Genomic DNA, 17,359 nt, shown 5'->3' with positions numbered 1-17,359 from the left:
AAGGCAAGCAGAAACCTCAATGTGGAGAATACTTCTCCTGCCATGGCATCCACATCCAAGTTTGATGAATTTAGTTCTTCAAAGACTGAGTGCATGAGCTCCAATGCACTTGGAGCACACCAAATGACAGAACCCCTGCCATGCCAAGCGTGTGCACTTGCTTAGCTACAGTTTATGGTGCAGATGAAAATGGTTATGGCCATTTCCCCCGTATGGACAAATAATTTGCTTTTCTTGTTCTACCTACTCTCCATCACAGTTCAGAACAAGAGCTGCTTAACAAACGATGCAGGGTATCTGATTGCTTCCTACGCATGACATATGACAGCACATTGTCAGCCGCTAGGCTTAGCAATTGAGCAGCAAGACTGCCCTTATATCAAAAGGAGATGCAGGTACGCCGCTCCGCAAACTACGATGCTGAGACCGTTAAATAACTGTCTACAGTTAGGCCTGCTCATCTAATGCCTAAACGGCAATGCTCAGATAGTTGGAAAATCAATGGCAACACAGTGAGTTGCACGGCGCCGCCTATGGTTTGCGCAGTCCAAGGTGTACCCATATCACCTGGCCAGACATTTGGCCCAGCAGCGGCACACCTCCTCCAAGTGTCTAAGGAGGACAGAGAAGCAAAGATGGAGCTTCAGCGCCGGATTCCAAAGCCTAGAATGCATCAACCAGCAAACCATTACTCCTGTCCAAGGGCCCCAACTGGGATCCCAAGAAACCAGGTTCAGAATCATGCTGCACCTGTCAGGAGTGGAGAAACAGACACTCTCAGTCCTACCAAAGAGGTGGAGCGCAACATCACCAAAGAGGCAGAGGTGCACCATATGCAGGCCGCATCCCCTCGGCACCACAGCACGCAGTGCCTCGGACTCTCTAGCGCAACCCGGTTTCCTCGAGCACCACCTTTCCAGCTGGAAAAGGTCAACTGCGGTGTTACGCATTCTAACACAATGCTATGCACTACAATTTTGTCAGTGACCCCCACACTTCAGGGGTGTCTTGAAAACAACAGCTCACAACCCTTCTCAAAGCAAACACTCTGCTCAGAAATCTCCTTGCTCCTTGAGAAGCATGCAATCAAATAGGTAGAACCAATGCAGCCAAACTGCGGGTTCTACTCAATCAAAGTCCTACGTCCAATCTTGGACCTAAGGTGTCTGAATCGTCATCTTTCAGCACTTCACTTCAAAATGCTGTCAATCAAAACCATCCTTCAGTCAGTACAACCAGGCAATTGGTTCACCACAGTGGACCTGAAAGACACACGCTTTCTTATCAAAATTCTACTAGCACACAGAAAATACTTGAGATTTGCCTTCGAAAAACTTTCACAAAGTGCATAAGAGCAGCATAAGCTCCCCTTTGTCAAGCAGGAGTAAGGGTCCTGAACTACTTAGACGATTGGCATGTGTCAGAAAGCCAAGCTTTGGCATACACGTCCATGTTCTCACATCACCTCTCCGAGTTGGGACTAACAATGACCTTGGAAAAGAGTTATCTGGACCCCACTCAGTGTGTGCACTTTCTGGGCTTGACACATTTGACACTCAAATCATGCAAGCTACACTCTCTCCAGAAAGAGTGGTAATCATTGACAAATTGTCTTTCAACGTTCACACTGAGAAAACAGGTGACAGTGCTAGTGAGTCAGAGGCTCCTAGGCCTCTTAGCTGCTGCAGTCCATGTTGTACCGTTGGGCTTGCTCCACATGCGTCCAATACAGTGCTGGTACAAGAGACACAATCTATGTCCCAGAAGGGACAAACACAAAAAGGTAATGAGTTGCTGAAGTGCTAAGCACAACCATTGTATTGCTCTTCACACTCCCAGATGAGGTCTCCTAGGCATAGTTCACAACCGGTGACTTTGACCACAGACGCCTCCATACAGAGATGGGGAGCAGTCTTGAACCAGTCAGGGGTTCATGGTGTATGGTCAACAGCATGGACAACAGCTCACATCAACGTACTGAAGCTCAAGGCAGTTCACCTTGCACTCTAGCACTTCCTCCCAGTACTGAGAGGACAACATGTACTGATACTGAGACAGCACAACCGTGGTTGCACACATCAACCGCCCGTGCGGACTGAGGTCAATGACACTGCACCAGGTAGCAGGGGAGATACTCCTTTGGACAAAGAGACACCTTTCATCCCTCAGAGCAAAACACCTGCAGGGGGTGTAGAATCGGGCAGCAGACTTTCTCTCTAGAGGAGGCCCTCTTCCTTGAGACTGGAGGATACATTCCACAGTAGTGGAGAGGATCTGGGCACGATTCAGAACGCTGATCTGTTCGCATCGCAAGACTCAACCCATTGTCCTATGTGTATCTCCATAAAGGCACCAGCAGGCCCAATCGGGGTCGTCGCCATGCTATATGTGTTTCTACCAATTCCCTTGCTCCCTCTGGTCTTGAGGAAGATCAGTCTTGAGAGTGCGCCAGTTCTACTTGTTGCTCCACATTGACCACAGCATCACTGGTTTTCAGACCTTGAACAGCTGACAACCTCTCAATCATAGGAAATACCTATTCAAGCGGATCTCCTCTCAGAAGCGAACATCAAGCTTTGGCACCCAAAACCCAGCATACTGAAGTTGTGAGTGTAGCCCCTGAACGTGACCACCTTATAGCTTCAGGGTTGCGGTCCTTGGTAATTGATACAATTCAGGCAGCCAGGGCATCCTCTATGCGAACGCTGGAGTCCTACTGTCTTCACTTGAGCTACAGTATGTGAGCTCTCAGTCAATACTGACTTTCTATTGGCTACTGTTTAAGCCAAGTGTGTTGAAAAATTGCATGCGCTTTCTTCCCATCCTTCATGCTTCTAGCAGAAAATGGATCTAAGGCAGTGCTTCGGCCAATCCAGCATTCTTACCTAAGGTGCTTTCATCATCACATGCTAACCAGCCCTTAATATTTCATTTCACCCGCCTCCCCACTCCTCACAGGAGAGTTGTGAGTTGCATACACTTTGCCCAGTTAGGGCATTGAGTGCCTATCTTCCTGCAACAAGAACTGTTTGTCAGAACAGCATTTTGTGTGTTATGGGGAGAACAGAGTGTAAACATTAAAGGTCTCCAGACCACGTGGTAGCACACTCCACCAGTTGTGTGGCCACTTCATGGCCCCTGTTCAGAGGGGCCTCCATGGACTCTCTGTGTTGCTGCAAGTTGGGCAACACCCATAACTTTCATGAGGTACTACAGACTCAATGTTATGTCTACTCCATCGGTGGGGTCTGTGGTTCTGGCCATGGCATGCTCACTCAACCCAGATAAGTGAGCATACTGTGAACCTTGTACATACTTACTTATCAACCATCAGTGAGATGGATGTTCTATACAGCGGCCTTCCACTCTTGGTGCTGTTGAACCCAATTGAAGCTTCATATTGTATGTTCTAGCTTTCAGCTTGCTTGTGAATACGGTTGTATACCACAGTTGAAAATCTGTGTTACCATGGAAGGAGTTCCCATAGGTCGTTTGGTGACCCGTTACTCTACTCAGAGAACCAAGGTTACATCCGTAACCCAACATTTTTTTGACAAGGACGTTAATTTGGGAGATCCTTTTTACTATCGAGGACTGTGAAGAGAGCAATGGGAAAGGTGGATTCAATCAAGGTGACTGGAAGTGGCCTTGTTTTGGATTTTTTTTTTTAATTGAACCTGTATTTAACTAGGCAAGTCAGTTAAGAACAAATTCTTATTTACAATGACGGCCTACCCCGACCAAACCCGGACGATGCTGGGACAATTGTGCGCCATCCTATGGGACTCCCAAGCACAGCCGAATGTGATACAGCCTGGATTTGAACCAGTGACACCTCTTGCACTGAGATGCATCGCCTTAGACCGCTGCGGGAGCCCAATTGGTAAATTGTGTAAATGAAGAACAGAAGAAGCGTGCACTGGATCTGGCCAAATTCCCTACGTCGGAAACTGACCTTCATTGATCTTCAGAGCAGGGCACCTGCTAAAGGAGTTATATCTGGAGTCTCATTAGATATAGATGACGTGTGGGCTTACCTTATTCAGAAAATTCCAGGAGCGGTCAGTGCACATTGCCTGACCCGTGTTGTAAAAGGAGAAAAGCTTATCGATATCATTGTTGTTTGAGGGGACTCTGCACGTGAAGCTTGGATATGTGAGGTATGAGGAGAGAGCAATTGTGCCCAAACCACTCAGTGACCACATGTCAAATGTTTTCAGATGGGAGAAGTATGTTATTGAAGAATCTATGAAGGGAAAATGTTGCAACTGTGGTGGGGATCGTACTATGGACTTCCTTGAGTGCCCTGTTAGGGTGAAAGAGGTCATGGTGTTGCTGTGGAAAGATTCTTACACAAGGACACTCAAAGTTAACCTTAAACAATTCATTGTTTATTGTCAGCGCGCTGGAGAGGTTCCAACCAACTCAATGCACCATCGTACACATGTCAATCGGGAGCTCTGCCTGGGCAGACCCAGCAGTTGTCTTATATATGGCAATACACAGATAAATTATATTTGCACGATTTAGCATAATAAATTAATCATTACCGTTTTGTTCTATTCATGTGACCGACCAATACTGTTTCATAATATGTGACAGACCAACATCTCACGAGGCTTCTCCTCTCTAAGTGGAGACCTTGAAACTAATATATTGTCTGTTCTCAAAACAATGTCTGTGTGTATAGCCAAATTGCAGCTACTGACAGTTGATTTGTACAGTCAGCCACTTGCATGAACACAGAAATTGGTTTATAGAACAGCACATGAATAGAACATAGAAAATTGTTATAAGAAAAGCACAAACATTAAAATTCCCATTACAGTGTCAAAGATCTGTGTTGTACAGCAGATCTCCTATGTGGTGAAGAGTCGAAGGGGCAAGGGGCCATAGTGCTGAAGAAGATATGGCGGTGGATGCACCACAACCAGTTGCAAATATTTTTTTACGCCAATAAAGAAATCTTGATACACTCATTGTGAAGGTGGATTTTGTAGCATTTATAGTCAGAGTTATTATTTGTACTTCCAAAAAGGTTTTGTGGCTCCAAGACTTCCTGGCAGAAGCACTGCAAGGACTACTGTTGACAGAAAATGTACCACCCTCACAGGATCCTTCTGACCCTGAATCGAATTTTGCATTTGAACAGAAAAGCATGTTGATTTAGTTTAGTTAAACTATTTTTGGTGGTTTGTATGAATATTTTTCCCCCTTTTTGGAGTCTTTGTTATCCACTTGCACAGTAGGTGGCGCAATGCACATCCAATTGTTGCAAACGCCATTATGCCAGAGAAGAAGATGCCTGGCAAGAGTGAGGCGCGCAAGGGACGATACATATTCTAGTCACTCTCGTCGATTTTGTTCGTGTTATGGAAAAACGTAAACTTCATCTAAGAAATATGTTACCTGAATGCCTTTGTCCTTTACAATGGATTCACCTGCTGCAGTTTTTTTCCGGTGACTTAGTGCGATAGTTAAAAAAACTAGTTGATTTCCAGGAATATTTATGCAATATAACTGCTGTGACGAAGAAATTAGCTAGTAACGTTAGCTAGCTAACCTTGCTTCTTGTTAGCTAGGTAACGGGCAGATAAGGAATTATTTCTGCAATTGTGGTTGGCTAGTCCGTACCTAGCCGGTTAAACAATCTAGAACTGGTGACCATAATCCAAAAAGTCAAGGAAAGTCGCTTGTCGAAGAGTTTTTGAGTCCTGCGTTCTCGGCAGGGGTGTCCCACACAAAGTCAACAGTCAAGCCGGGAGAAAAACACCCCAGCTGCTAGCTACCTGGTAGCTACCACCACAACGGGCCTTGTTGCTGAGGCGACAATGCTTGAAATAATGTCTGAACACCAAGGTACGTTAAGTGTCAGTTCACATAGTAAATTGATCTAGAGTTGTTTTCTAGCTAGCGGACATTGTTGGTTTTGTTCAAGCCTCCCAGTAAAGCAACTGTTGGTTGTTAAATCACAGTGTTAGTTGGTTAACGTTAGCTAACACGTCGCTATAGTTAACTAACATTAGCTGTCAGTTAGCTAGATTGACTTAATCTGTATCAAACAGTCAATTTAGCTTGCAGAGTTTGATGATAAACTGTGCGTTTTTTATGCAGTAACGATAGATAGCGTAGCTAGTTAACGTTTGCTTAACCATGATGTGGCTAATGTAAAATAACCGCTGGCAAGCTAACGGTAGCTAGCTAGCAAGCATAACGTTCCAACAAAATGGGGCGTAATGATTTTTGCTCTGCTAACTAACATGTCTTCAACAGTTGACTATCAGTGTTTATTAGATTGTTACAGTAACTAGTTAGCTATATGATGCTAGTTTGCTAGCCAAGTTCAAAATTCGGGGTTGAGCCGGCTCCTCATGCCAGCTGCTAAAGCTGGCTCACAATGCATGGATGGCATGGTTCAAGTTTGTACGCTAACGTTATCCAACCTAGCCAGCTAGTTACGACTCAACATTTTCACCCCAAGCACCATGTAACAATCTTGAATTTGTCGTTGCATCTCTATTGAAGTTATTGACCCGTTGTAAAAAAAAATATAAAGACAACATTGTTGGCGGTAACGTTAGCTAGCTGGCTAACATCGTTACTGGCGAGCAGGGTAGGTATTCACTCGTTTAGGACAACTAGCTAACATCATTGTTAGCTAGCAAACTAAACAGTCAGTCAGTACCCTTGTCTGGTTTTTCATTGCATTAGCGAGCTAACTAGTTGTTCGTTTATTCTCTCGATACATCTCTAGGCCGAACACAAATAGACAGTGGGGAGAATGAGGTTATTATAACATGAATTGAATTGTACTTTGAAGTAATGTATACTTTTTTTCATCCAAATGACTGTATAAAATGTAACCCGATTATAGCTAGTATAGTAGTTTTTTTCTTAAGTTATTGTTTTTTTTTATTATACAGATTCGTTATTGAAGTGCAAAACGGAGACTCTGGTAAGTAGACTTCCGGTGTAGTATTTAATTTCACCTCCCCCTTAACATGACCACTCTATTTGGTGATGCATGTACGAGTTATTAGCTTGATTCATGTATGTGTGGATCTCATTCATGTTTTGTTTTCTCTTTAGCCTCCAGAGAGGAGAAAGAGGACCGTCGAAGACTTTAACAAGTTCTGCAACTTTGTCTTGGCATATGCAGGCTATATCCCCAATCCAAAAGAGGTAGGTTAACTAGGCACATCAGGACATAAACCCCGTTTCAACTGGCACTTAAAATTAGAGGCAAATTGAAGATGGCTCGAGAGAAACCCGGACCAGCACAGCCCAGTTTTACAACTGGTAGTTTGATTAGAATCGGGGCTGGTGACGCCATTACTATGCAACCACCAGCTGATCACGAGTGGATGATTGCACCACGTTTAGCTAGCTCGTCTGAGCTTGTTGCTGCTTGCTAGCACATTGTCAGGCGGTACTGCGATAGTCATACATTACACAAATTACCACCATATCTGAATCCTTAATCCAATACACTTATGACAAGTCAGTCTTCGAATGCTAGCTGCTAGCTACATAACGCTGGCCAGCAAATCAGAGCTGAAACACGCTAGCAAGCAAGCTAACGTGAGCTAGCAGGAATTTTAGCTGACCAGGTCGTATTGAAAGCAAACTATCAAACCCGTCTGGTTTCCTTGGTTAACTAGCTAATAGCAAATGTCATGGCTAACAAAGGTGGAGTGTAGCTAGCTAGCTAACCTGTTGTGCTAGCGACGACGCTAACCGTTTAGCTAGCTAGCTAACGTTAGAAAGCTAAATACATGTCTGAGTCTGTCTGGCAGGAGTATGTGGTAACGTAAATTACAGCATGGTGGGGGCGAATTAAATTATTCAACATCTTGCTAGCTAGCAACATTAGCGAAGACTGCTAGCAATATGACATCTCTAATTTCTGAAGGAAGTGAAAACTAGTCGAGCTAGCCAACCTAGGCAAGCTCAACCCGGTTGACTTCTGTGTAGGCTGGACACGTGACATTTTAAACAATTCTTTTTTTTGATAACTAGTGAATTTAATCCCCCGTGGAGTCCAGTTTCATAATATAACCATATGTCCCAGCTGCTTGCCGTAGTTTTGAAGAAATCGCGAAAAAACAGGCCTTATTTTATGACATTTTTCACCCCGCCAGCTCCTATTAGTTCTACTAGCCTTCCGAATGTTCTATTTCCAGTTTGTTTTAAGTCACAATGCCTGATTCCCTGTTGTTGACAATGAGACCTGCCCACGTTGTTTGTAGTTAAAATGTAAACAAAAAACGTCTCATGGAACTCTTGAGGTCCTCCCAGTGTTTACTATAGGGAAATACAGGTATGTCTATTTTGTCAAATATCTCGCAATGTGTATATTTAGATTTTTTTCGAATTGGATACCATTTTAATCAGGATCAATCTCTTTGTAATTACTTAAGGTTGGATAGCGTACTCTGCTATCAACGATCGCCAAGCCAGAAATAGTCAAAAGTAGATTTTTTTTGCCCCTACTTCTCCTTATGCAAACATAAGCACACTTGGCACTATCAAGGTGTGGATGTTTACATTTTTTTAAATAAAAATAAATAAATAAAACTTTACCCCCCTTTCTCCCCAATTTCGTGGTAACCAATTGTTAGTAGTTACTATCTTGTCTCATCGCTACAACTCCCGTATGGGCTCGGGAGAGACTAAGGTCGAAAGCCATGCGTCTTCCGAAACACAACCCAACCAAGCCGCACTGCTTCTTAACACAATGCGCATCCAACCCGGAAGCCAGCCACACCAATGTGTCGGAGGAAACGCTGTGCACCTGGCGACCTGGTTAGCATGCACTGCGCCCGGCCCGCCACAGGAGTCTCTTGTGTGCGATGAGACAAGGATATCCCTACCGGCCAAACCCTCCCAAACCCAGACGACGCTAGGCCAATTGTGCGTCGCCCCATGGATCTCCCGGTCGCGGCCGGATGTTTACGTTCTACACAAGTTGTTTTTCAGTTTCATCCTAAGAACAGATTGTAGTGGTAAAATAAAAAGGGATACATTTGTTGGTGCCATTTAGGTGAAATTGAGTTCTAAGCGTCACTCCAGTCAAAAGTCTCTGCCAACGTTCGATTCCATTCATTAGCTATGGGCTCACGCTAGTGTTCCAGCTTAGGCAACGTTCTTTTGCCAATTTTTAGCCTTGGGTGAATTTTGACTCGTTCTATTATCCATCCTACTAAGTGCCAATGAAAACTATAGAGTAGCAAGGACAAACCTGTTTTGGTGATTTTATGGCATATCATCAAAATGAACATCACTGCACATTTTTGTACTCATTCAGCAGTTATCTGATTTAAGTACAATACCATTAGAAATTAATGTTTAAAGATTTATATTCCTAAAACGTACATTGAAAATTATGCTGTTTCTGCTTCCTGTTGACAATGCATATGGATAAATAGCCCAAACAGTTTGTCCAAATCAATAACCAATATGCAGTAACAGTTTGATGTAATGAAAACATAATACATTTTATCTAAACATGGTCAACAATAGTAATCATATCACTTCTTTATATTTAACGAGCACCTTATAAACTGCATATGCACCCAAAACACTTGACAAATGGCAATAAATCACTCATCGATTGGGGGGGATGCATTGTTGAAACTACCACTACTCAAAAAACACATGGAAACTCAAGATATTTATTTTACCTAACTGACCACCCCCGGAACAGTCAACTACATTTTTGAATGTTGTATTTTGATATCAGAATCACCAAAACTGAAAGAGAAATGCATCACTGTTTTGTCAATCACTCATCGATTATCACGTTGAAATCAATTGCCAGGGGGGCTAGGGAAGGTTGCAGATACTGTTAACTAAAACAGCTCAAAAACCTAATGGAATCACTGGTTAGAGGACAATTTGTAGAAGACTGCTCGCTACATTTTAAAGTGTTGCATTTTTAAATTAAATTGGTCACCGACATGGTAAGTGACACAACACTTTATGTTAATCACTTCCATCGATATCAAGCTGAAATCATTAGAACGTGGCAAATGTTTGGTGTGCAGCGCTGTTTAAACTAACACTATTAAAAGGCCACACGGGAACTTAGATTTACCTAATACATGGTTGGTTAGATTAGAACTTGAAGGCATATACAGTTGAAGTCGGAAGTTTACATACACCTTAGCCAAATACATTTAATTTTCACAATTCCTGATATTTAATCCAAGTAAAAAAAATCTCTGTTTTTAAAACGGTTAGGATCACCACTTTAGTGCCTCGTTGTGAACACAATGCATGGTTTTATTCTGTACATGCTTCCTTTTTACTGTCAATTATGTTAGTGTTGTGGATTGTAGTGACTGGGTGTATTGATACACCATCCAAAGTGTAACTTCACTACGTAAAAAAATATATATATACTGCTCGACTGAGGGACCTTACAAATAATTGTGTACGGTCCCAAGTGTTAAACCACGTGACTTTTTAAGCAAATGTTTACTCCTGAACTGATTTAGGCTTGCCAAGACGAAGGGGTTAAAATACGTATTGATTCAAGGTGTTTCAGCTTTCCATGTTTTATTTATTTGTAAAAAAACATCTAAAATTTGTATAATGGGGTATTGTGTGTAGGCCACATACCAAAAAAACTACATTTAATCCACGCTAGAGCGTGATGGGGTAAGAACATCCCTGCCGGCCAAACCCTCCCCTGACCTGGATGACGCTGGGCCAATTGTGCGCTGTGTTATGGGTCTCTTGGTCGCGGCCGGCTGCGACAATCGGGACCGAACCAGGATCTCTAGTGGCACAGCTAACACTGCGATGCAGTGCCTTAGACTACTGCGTCACTTGGGAGGTCCAGCCCATAGAAAATCATTGAATAATACATTCTTAAATGACAAAAAGGACAGTTAAAAAAAAAGGAAACAAGGTTTTGACGTCTGTCCAAAACCTAGGAGATATTAAAAAAACAAAGGAGAAAAAGAAGTCTTGACATTCGTAGAGAAAAATGGAGAATCTCCCCTTTCTACAGTGGGGTCCCATTTAGTTTGTAGCCCAAACGGTTCGGACGCTACCAAACAGAAGTTGGCACATTGATGGTAGAATTCAGATGAGTCTCCTGATGCTTGTGGGGGTTGTAGAGCAAAACGGAGATCACTTTGTGTTCATGAGTCCCTTTTCCATAGTTGTCGTAATAGTTTGAACACTACAGACGTTTACACGAGCAGACATATATATATATATTTTTTTTTAAAACTATGTGTGTGGTTGTGATTATATAATTGTATTTATTTTTTTGGTGGATATCTCATGGTCTGACAAACACCACGCTGCTACCTTTAACCGCAGATGCGGAAGTGCGACTCTGGCTGAAGAGGTGGATTGAGACTAATCTAATGCAAAAAACAATATCTATCTTATACTGACTGATTTTGATGGATAATTTTATGTAACACAGATTGACGCACCGGTGTGTCAATCAACTCTAGGGGGTTAAGTAACATTTATAACCCTATGCATCAAGTATTGTTTGCCCTATACTGTTTATCTTCCTCATTGGTCTTTCTCTACATCTGTGGCTGTGTAGGAAGGTCCGTGGTCGCCAGCCTCCTCCAGCTCCCCACACAGCTCAGGGGCATCGGGGGAAAGTGGAAGCGGCGGCAGCTCTGGGGGGGCCAGCTGGGGAGACGGAGGCAATGACCTGCACACCATCCACACGTTTGTCCACAAGGCTCGTGCCAACAAGGGTAAGAGCATGCGCCACATGCACTCGGACAGCTCCCTGCTGGACAAGATGCGGCTGAAAGACTCTTTGTACGACAGCCAGGCTGCCAGCAAGGCAGAGCGCAAGAAGGACAAAAAGCTCAAAAAGTTGTCAATGGGTTCCGCCATTGGTGGTGCGGCTGACAGCGGGAGCAGTGGCGGTGAGAAGAGGGCCCGCATCAAGCGCAGCAAAAATCCCAAGCAGCCCAAAGCCCTCAAGAAGCTTAAGAGCTCGGCCACCCAAAGTGAGACAGACTCTGAGACCGGCCATGCCCACCCCGGGGAGCGCTCGGTCCAAGCGCACCTGACAGGGCACAGTGTCTCCTCCCCAGGGATGCAGGGGCTGGCCAAGATGCAGGCAGGGATGCAGGGGCTGGCCAAGATGCAGGCAGAGGAGTCCAACCGGGACGCAGAGATAAGTTCGAGCGAAGGTGAGACATGGATAGCCGACGAGGACATCATGGTGGAGTCAGGTAAGCGATTTCATACTGACCACGCCATGGACAAGAAAGCACAATTTTTTTTTGCTGTAAATGTGTGTGCCCTGTCATTTCCACACAAAAAAAGCCTGATCACTTCAGCTTTTCTAAGTGTATGGCTACTGTTTTCTGGCAATATGCTTTGCTGCTTGGCTTACAATGGATCGATATTAGTGCACTGACCTGTTCCCTGAGGTCTAAACCAGAGGCTCATACAAGGTTTGCTTTTCTTGGGCATAAATAAGGGAAAATGTGGTATTTTAATTTGAACCTGCTTGGTAACAATAGGTACTTTATTGTATTTATTATAAGTCACTGAGGAATAATTAATGGGTCATAATTATGTAAATCTACTGTTTCTATGTAGTTCCTCAGTAAACACCAAGTAATTAGGGGGCCATAAATTAAAACCTCTGTAAACAAACAGTTGAAGAGCTTTTTCTTTTTGAAAACCTTTGCCCCTGTAAGGTGCCCACTGAACCCATCCCTGTTTGTCCCACTGAGGTGCCCCCTCTTACCTCTCTTCTCCCTCCTTCCCTGCCCAGGTGATGACTCTTGGGACTTGATCACCTGTTACTGCGGCAAGCCGTTTGCGGGGCGACCGATGATCGAGTGCAACCAGTGCGGAGTGTGGGTCCATCTGTCATGCGCCAAGATCAAGAAGTCCAACGTCCCTGACATCTTTTACTGCCACAAGTGCAGGGACACGCGACGGTCGGGGCCAAAGAAAGACCCCTAAAGATAGAGGGGTGAGAGGGACAAAATCCCTCTTATATCCCTTTTCAATCTACCCTTTTTTTCTGTGTACTATTACAACCAAGTTCTTTTCTGCAATGCCAACAGCTGATTGTTAACCCTCATCTGGACGGCAACTGTATTGTTAGTTTTTTTCTAGGTGTTTTTTTTTGACAATCACCATCCCCACTTATTCATGTAGGTTCTTTGTTACGTTCTGCCTCTGTGAAAACTACTAAAACAGGAAGACATTGGAAGGAGATCTTTTTATTATCTGTAACATACAAATAGACACTCTTTTGCTCAGTAGTCTTACTAAATTGGAGACTGGGTTCCTTTTTTTTTTCTTCATTGAAATGCTAAGGCAACCGTACAGAGATCCATTTCCTGGCTTTTACATTAAGGTCATAGCATAAGGTGCATCACAAGGTATAGATAATTATTTATTTAGGACATTTGATGGGCTGCTTTTCTGTCAACGTTCAAAGGAAAAAGCTAGTATTTTATAATGGTACATCCACTTTTGTCAGACCCTCTGTAACCAGTGTTCAATGCGACTGCCACACCATGGCAGAGGCACAACAAAAAAAATATTTTTAGGTCTAGAAAGGGTCTCTCGTGTTTTTTTTGCTATTTTTTTCTTATGTAAGCTTTCAATTTTGGCATTTTTTATTAGTTTCTGTCTATTACACTCAGTACCGCTTGCCACAGTGTTAAGCCCCTATAGGATTTCTCTCATCAGAGGTTTTCTGATTGAAACGATACCATATCAAATTTGAAATGTTCAATCTATTCCATAGAAATATGCATAAAGTTGTGCTACAACAGTGCACTAAAAGTCAAGCCCAAACCAAACACCCCTTTTTGTGGTTATTTCATTTGAAAGTTAATTGCTTTTGGCAATTGCTAATACACTAACTTTTAAACTAAGGACTGTGCTGTAAAGTTTTTAGATCCAGCCCATAACCAGTAAATATATTTTTTAAAGATTTTTTTGTCAACTGGTGCAGTATAAGCTTTGAGGAGTGGGTTAACATCTGCTACATCGCCACTTGATTACTTTGAGTTCTCTCTGCATGACAATGGAATACCATGACTACCTTTGGTTGCGGTTTGACTTGGCGACAGACTTCAAAATCCTCCAATGCTTGTTCGTGCTTTTTGTTTTTATTCACATTTGTGCGTTTTGTTTTTCATTAGAGACTTCTGGTTTGGGAGATTGTGATTGTTGTAAACTGTCGTGACAGAAAAAGTTGGAGCCACTTCACCTTGTAGAAGTGGCTTGAACATCTTTTTGCATGAATGGTTGTAAAATATATATTTTGTATTTCTTTCATGTTATCATTTGTTTGTTTAAATGCTCAGAAAATGCTAGTTGAGATTTGTTTCCAAATCAGAGAACATACAAATCCCTCACCCTCAATTCTCATTCGTGAAGCAAAGTAGACTGTTTGTATTGTACAGAAAAGTAAGTTGATATCACCAGAGTTGTGGCAGGTCCTTTTATGTTGGTTGGTTTTACCTTGCTTTTTGTTGGTGGGAGAGTCATGTTTAGTCCCCAAAAAGCAAATGCACTCTCTCCACCACCCTTCCCTTCGATTCTCTGTATATACCCTGTTCTTCGATAACTGTACATATTTGAAAGTGAAAAGAGAGAAGAAAGCCTAGCAGATGTTATATTTTCAGCCTCTGGTATTGTTTTTCTTTAACTGTAGCTTGAAAAATAAAATCTTTTTTGGGGATCACCTGTTCTCTTGTTTTTCCCCAATATATGTGACTTTGGTAAATATAAGGAATGCATTTTATTGATGTTAGGCACACAGGATGTTTGTCGTTGTGCATACACAACCACTAGAGGGTGTTCAGTCCCTAACATCTAAGCAGGTTAAATATCTTAAATATAAATAAATATTAACATGCTTTCAAACCTATTTGTGGGAATTCATCTTTACAAAACAACCAACTAACATTCACAATGAATTCTGATATGAACCGTAAAGTCAGCATTGGATGAGTGGAGATAATTCAGTCATATTCCCAGTAGTCTTCTGGTTCATCCTGCAACACAAATGGATACAAATAAGCCAGTTCACCAGTAAAGGATGGTCAGTCCTACCTGTTCTGTTTTCTCACCTGTCTGCTCTGCTGGTTGGATGTAAGGGTGCTTCCAATAGAATCCAGAGGAATTGTTGCCTTCCTTCTAGAGTGATGGACAAATCAAAGCGAAAGATATTAAATCATGCAGACTGGACTTGTTTGGTGGCTAAAGTGATGTACATTTCACAGCACTGCAATATTGTTACACTTACATCAGTGGCTACTCCTGGTCTCAATGTTACATTATCACCCACTCCTCGATTGTCTCACCTCTTGTCCTTGGGTTTGCCATGATGATGGGTGGAGATGCGTTCCATGGGGTCTGGGATGTGTTACCGAGGGGTGTTGAAGGTGGCAGACTTGGAACAGCATTCTTCCCAGTTGTTACGAATCCCTTTTGGCCCGACAGTCTAGGGGGGATGGTAATGAGACCCGTAACATAACTCATGCAAATTATTGTGACAAAGTAAAAGTGTGAACGAAATAACCACAACAACAAAAATCTACCGTCAAACTCCAGGTTTATTTATAAACACACGGTAATGGGGGGAGCAGGAAAAGGGGCTGAGCTGGACCCAAGGAAAGAAACAATAAATATACAAAAACACACCCCTAAGCTAGACTAGCCTATTTTAACAGCTAACTAACTAACCAAAAATACAGTGGGTGGTCCGCCCAGTTCTACCTAGTGTATTTAACAAAGTTCACCTACGGGTAGTGTATGCCCATGGGCGACTTGTCTTGGTTTCCCCTTTTCCCACGAGCAACAAACAAACACCATAACCAAAATCAATACTCACAGGTGATGACAAAGTGCTATGGAGGTGCTTTAAACAAAAGAGAGGTTAAGATACAAAGCGAGAGTGAAACACAGAGACCTACAGACATGGCATTTACAGAGAGATTGAGCTAGAGATTTAGCTAGAGATTGAGCTGAGCTTTTAGAACAAACAAATGGGGTTTTTAAACCATGGGGAAGGAACTGTGATAGGTCAGGAAATAGGAGGAGGTGTGTCTTCTGATTGATGATTGATTGTTGACTGATTGGGGAGTGATGGTTTTCACCTGTGAGGGGAGAAGGAGAGAAAAGAAACACACACACAGGATACACACACACACAGGATAACTGTATCCGTAACACCAGTCCCGGGGTTGTCTCCCAGTGGGGAAAGGAAGGTGAGGTCAGAGAGCTCAGACAGGTGTGGGAAGAACTATTGGTCCAGCCAATTCACATCCTGAGGAGACAGGGAGGACATGTTCAATCACACCGCATGGAATAACGATAGTTCATATAATACTATTGATCTACACTAAGTGTACAAAGCATTAGGAACAATCCACTTCAATCAGTGTAAATGAAGTGGAGGAGATGGGTTAAAGAAGGATTTTTAAGCATTGACACCACAAGACATGGATTGTGTATATGTGCCATTCAGAGGGTGAATGGGTCAAGTTTAAGTGGCTTTGAACGGGGTAAGGAAGTAGGTGCCAGGCACACCGGGTTCAGTGTGTCAACAGTTTCCAGTGTGTATCAAGAATGGTCCACCACCCAAAGGACATCCAGCCAACTTGACACAACTGTGGGAAGCATTGGAGTCAACATGGTTCAGCATCCCTGTGGAACGCTTTAAACACATTGCAATATTTAACAATTTATCAACTTCTTATAGAGGATGTGTATGATTCTATTGTTCACTTGATGAGTTGCTGAATAAGTAACACAATCAAAATATACTGAAATAGCTCAAATTCTGATATCATCCAAAAACATACTAGTTGGAAAAACACACAGTCAACGAAAGGAGGGCTACCAAAAGTGTACTTGTTGTTAGAAGTGAATTTGTGGAATTTCTTTCCTTCTTAATGAGTTTGAGCCAATCAGTTGTGTTGTGACAAGGTAGGGGTGATGTATTGAAGAAAACCCTGTTTGGTAAAGAACATGTCTACATAACGGCAAGAACGTATCAAAGAGAAATGACAGTCCATCATTACTTTAAGACACGAAGGTCAGTCAATACGGAAAATATCAAGAACTTTGAATGTTGCTGCACGTGCAGTCACAAAAACCATCAAGCACTATGATGAAACTGTCTCTCACGAAGACCGCCACAGGAAAGGAAGATCCAAAGTTACCTCTGCTGCAGAGGATAAACTCATTCGAGTTACCAGCCTCAGAAATTGCAGCCCAAATAAATGCTTCACAGAGTTCAAGTAACTGACACATATCAACATCAACTGTTCAGAGGAGACTGCGTGAATCAGGCCTTCATGGTCGAATTGCTGCAAAGAAACCACTACCA

The 17,359-nt window shown here is 42.8% G+C and overlaps 1 protein-coding gene and 1 long non-coding RNA gene across 3 annotated transcripts; one reads left to right on the top strand and one right to left on the bottom strand.

Annotated features, from left to right (window-relative positions):
• The first annotated feature begins 5,280 nt into the window (after positions 1-5,280).
• Positions 5,281-14,704, top strand: LOC124008385 (PHD finger protein 23B-like). Its single transcript, XM_046319631.1, has 5 exons — positions 5,281-5,859; positions 6,924-6,955; positions 7,090-7,182; positions 11,573-12,221; positions 12,773-14,704. The coding sequence occupies exons 1-5, from the start codon at positions 5,832-5,834 to the stop codon at positions 12,964-12,966; spliced, it is 996 nt and encodes a 331-aa protein (XP_046175587.1). The 5' UTR covers positions 5,281-5,831; the 3' UTR covers positions 12,967-14,704.
• Positions 13,556-15,543, bottom strand: LOC124008386. 2 transcript variants are annotated; one of them, XR_006834090.1, is made up of 3 exons: positions 15,330-15,543; positions 15,096-15,162; positions 13,556-15,020 (listed from the first exon to the last, which is right to left on the bottom strand). It is a non-coding gene; the product is annotated as an uncharacterized LOC124008386 (long non-coding RNA). The 2 variants fall into 2 exon arrangements; XR_006834089.1 differs by having other exon boundaries at positions 13,556-15,162.
• Positions 15,544-17,359: the final 1,816 nt, after the last annotated feature.

The sequence above is a fragment of the Oncorhynchus gorbuscha genome, linkage group LG21, assembly GCF_021184085.1.
Source record: "Oncorhynchus gorbuscha isolate QuinsamMale2020 ecotype Even-year linkage group LG21, OgorEven_v1.0, whole genome shotgun sequence".
NCBI lineage: Eukaryota > Metazoa > Chordata > Actinopteri > Salmoniformes > Salmonidae > Oncorhynchus > Oncorhynchus gorbuscha.
This window is presented reverse-complemented; position numbering and strand designations above follow the sequence as displayed.

Excerpts from the sequence above, each read along its gene's own strand:
- LOC124008385 (XM_046319631.1), top strand. The coding sequence starts at position 5,832 with ATGCTTGAAATAATGTCTGAACACCAAG. Across the intron at positions 6,956-7,089 it reads AGTGCAAAACGGAGACTCTG|CCTCCAGAGAGGAGAAAGAG; the intron begins GTAAGTAGACTT and ends TTTTCTCTTTAG. Across the intron at positions 7,183-11,572 it reads ATATCCCCAATCCAAAAGAG|GAAGGTCCGTGGTCGCCAGC; the intron begins GTAGGTTAACTA and ends GTGGCTGTGTAG.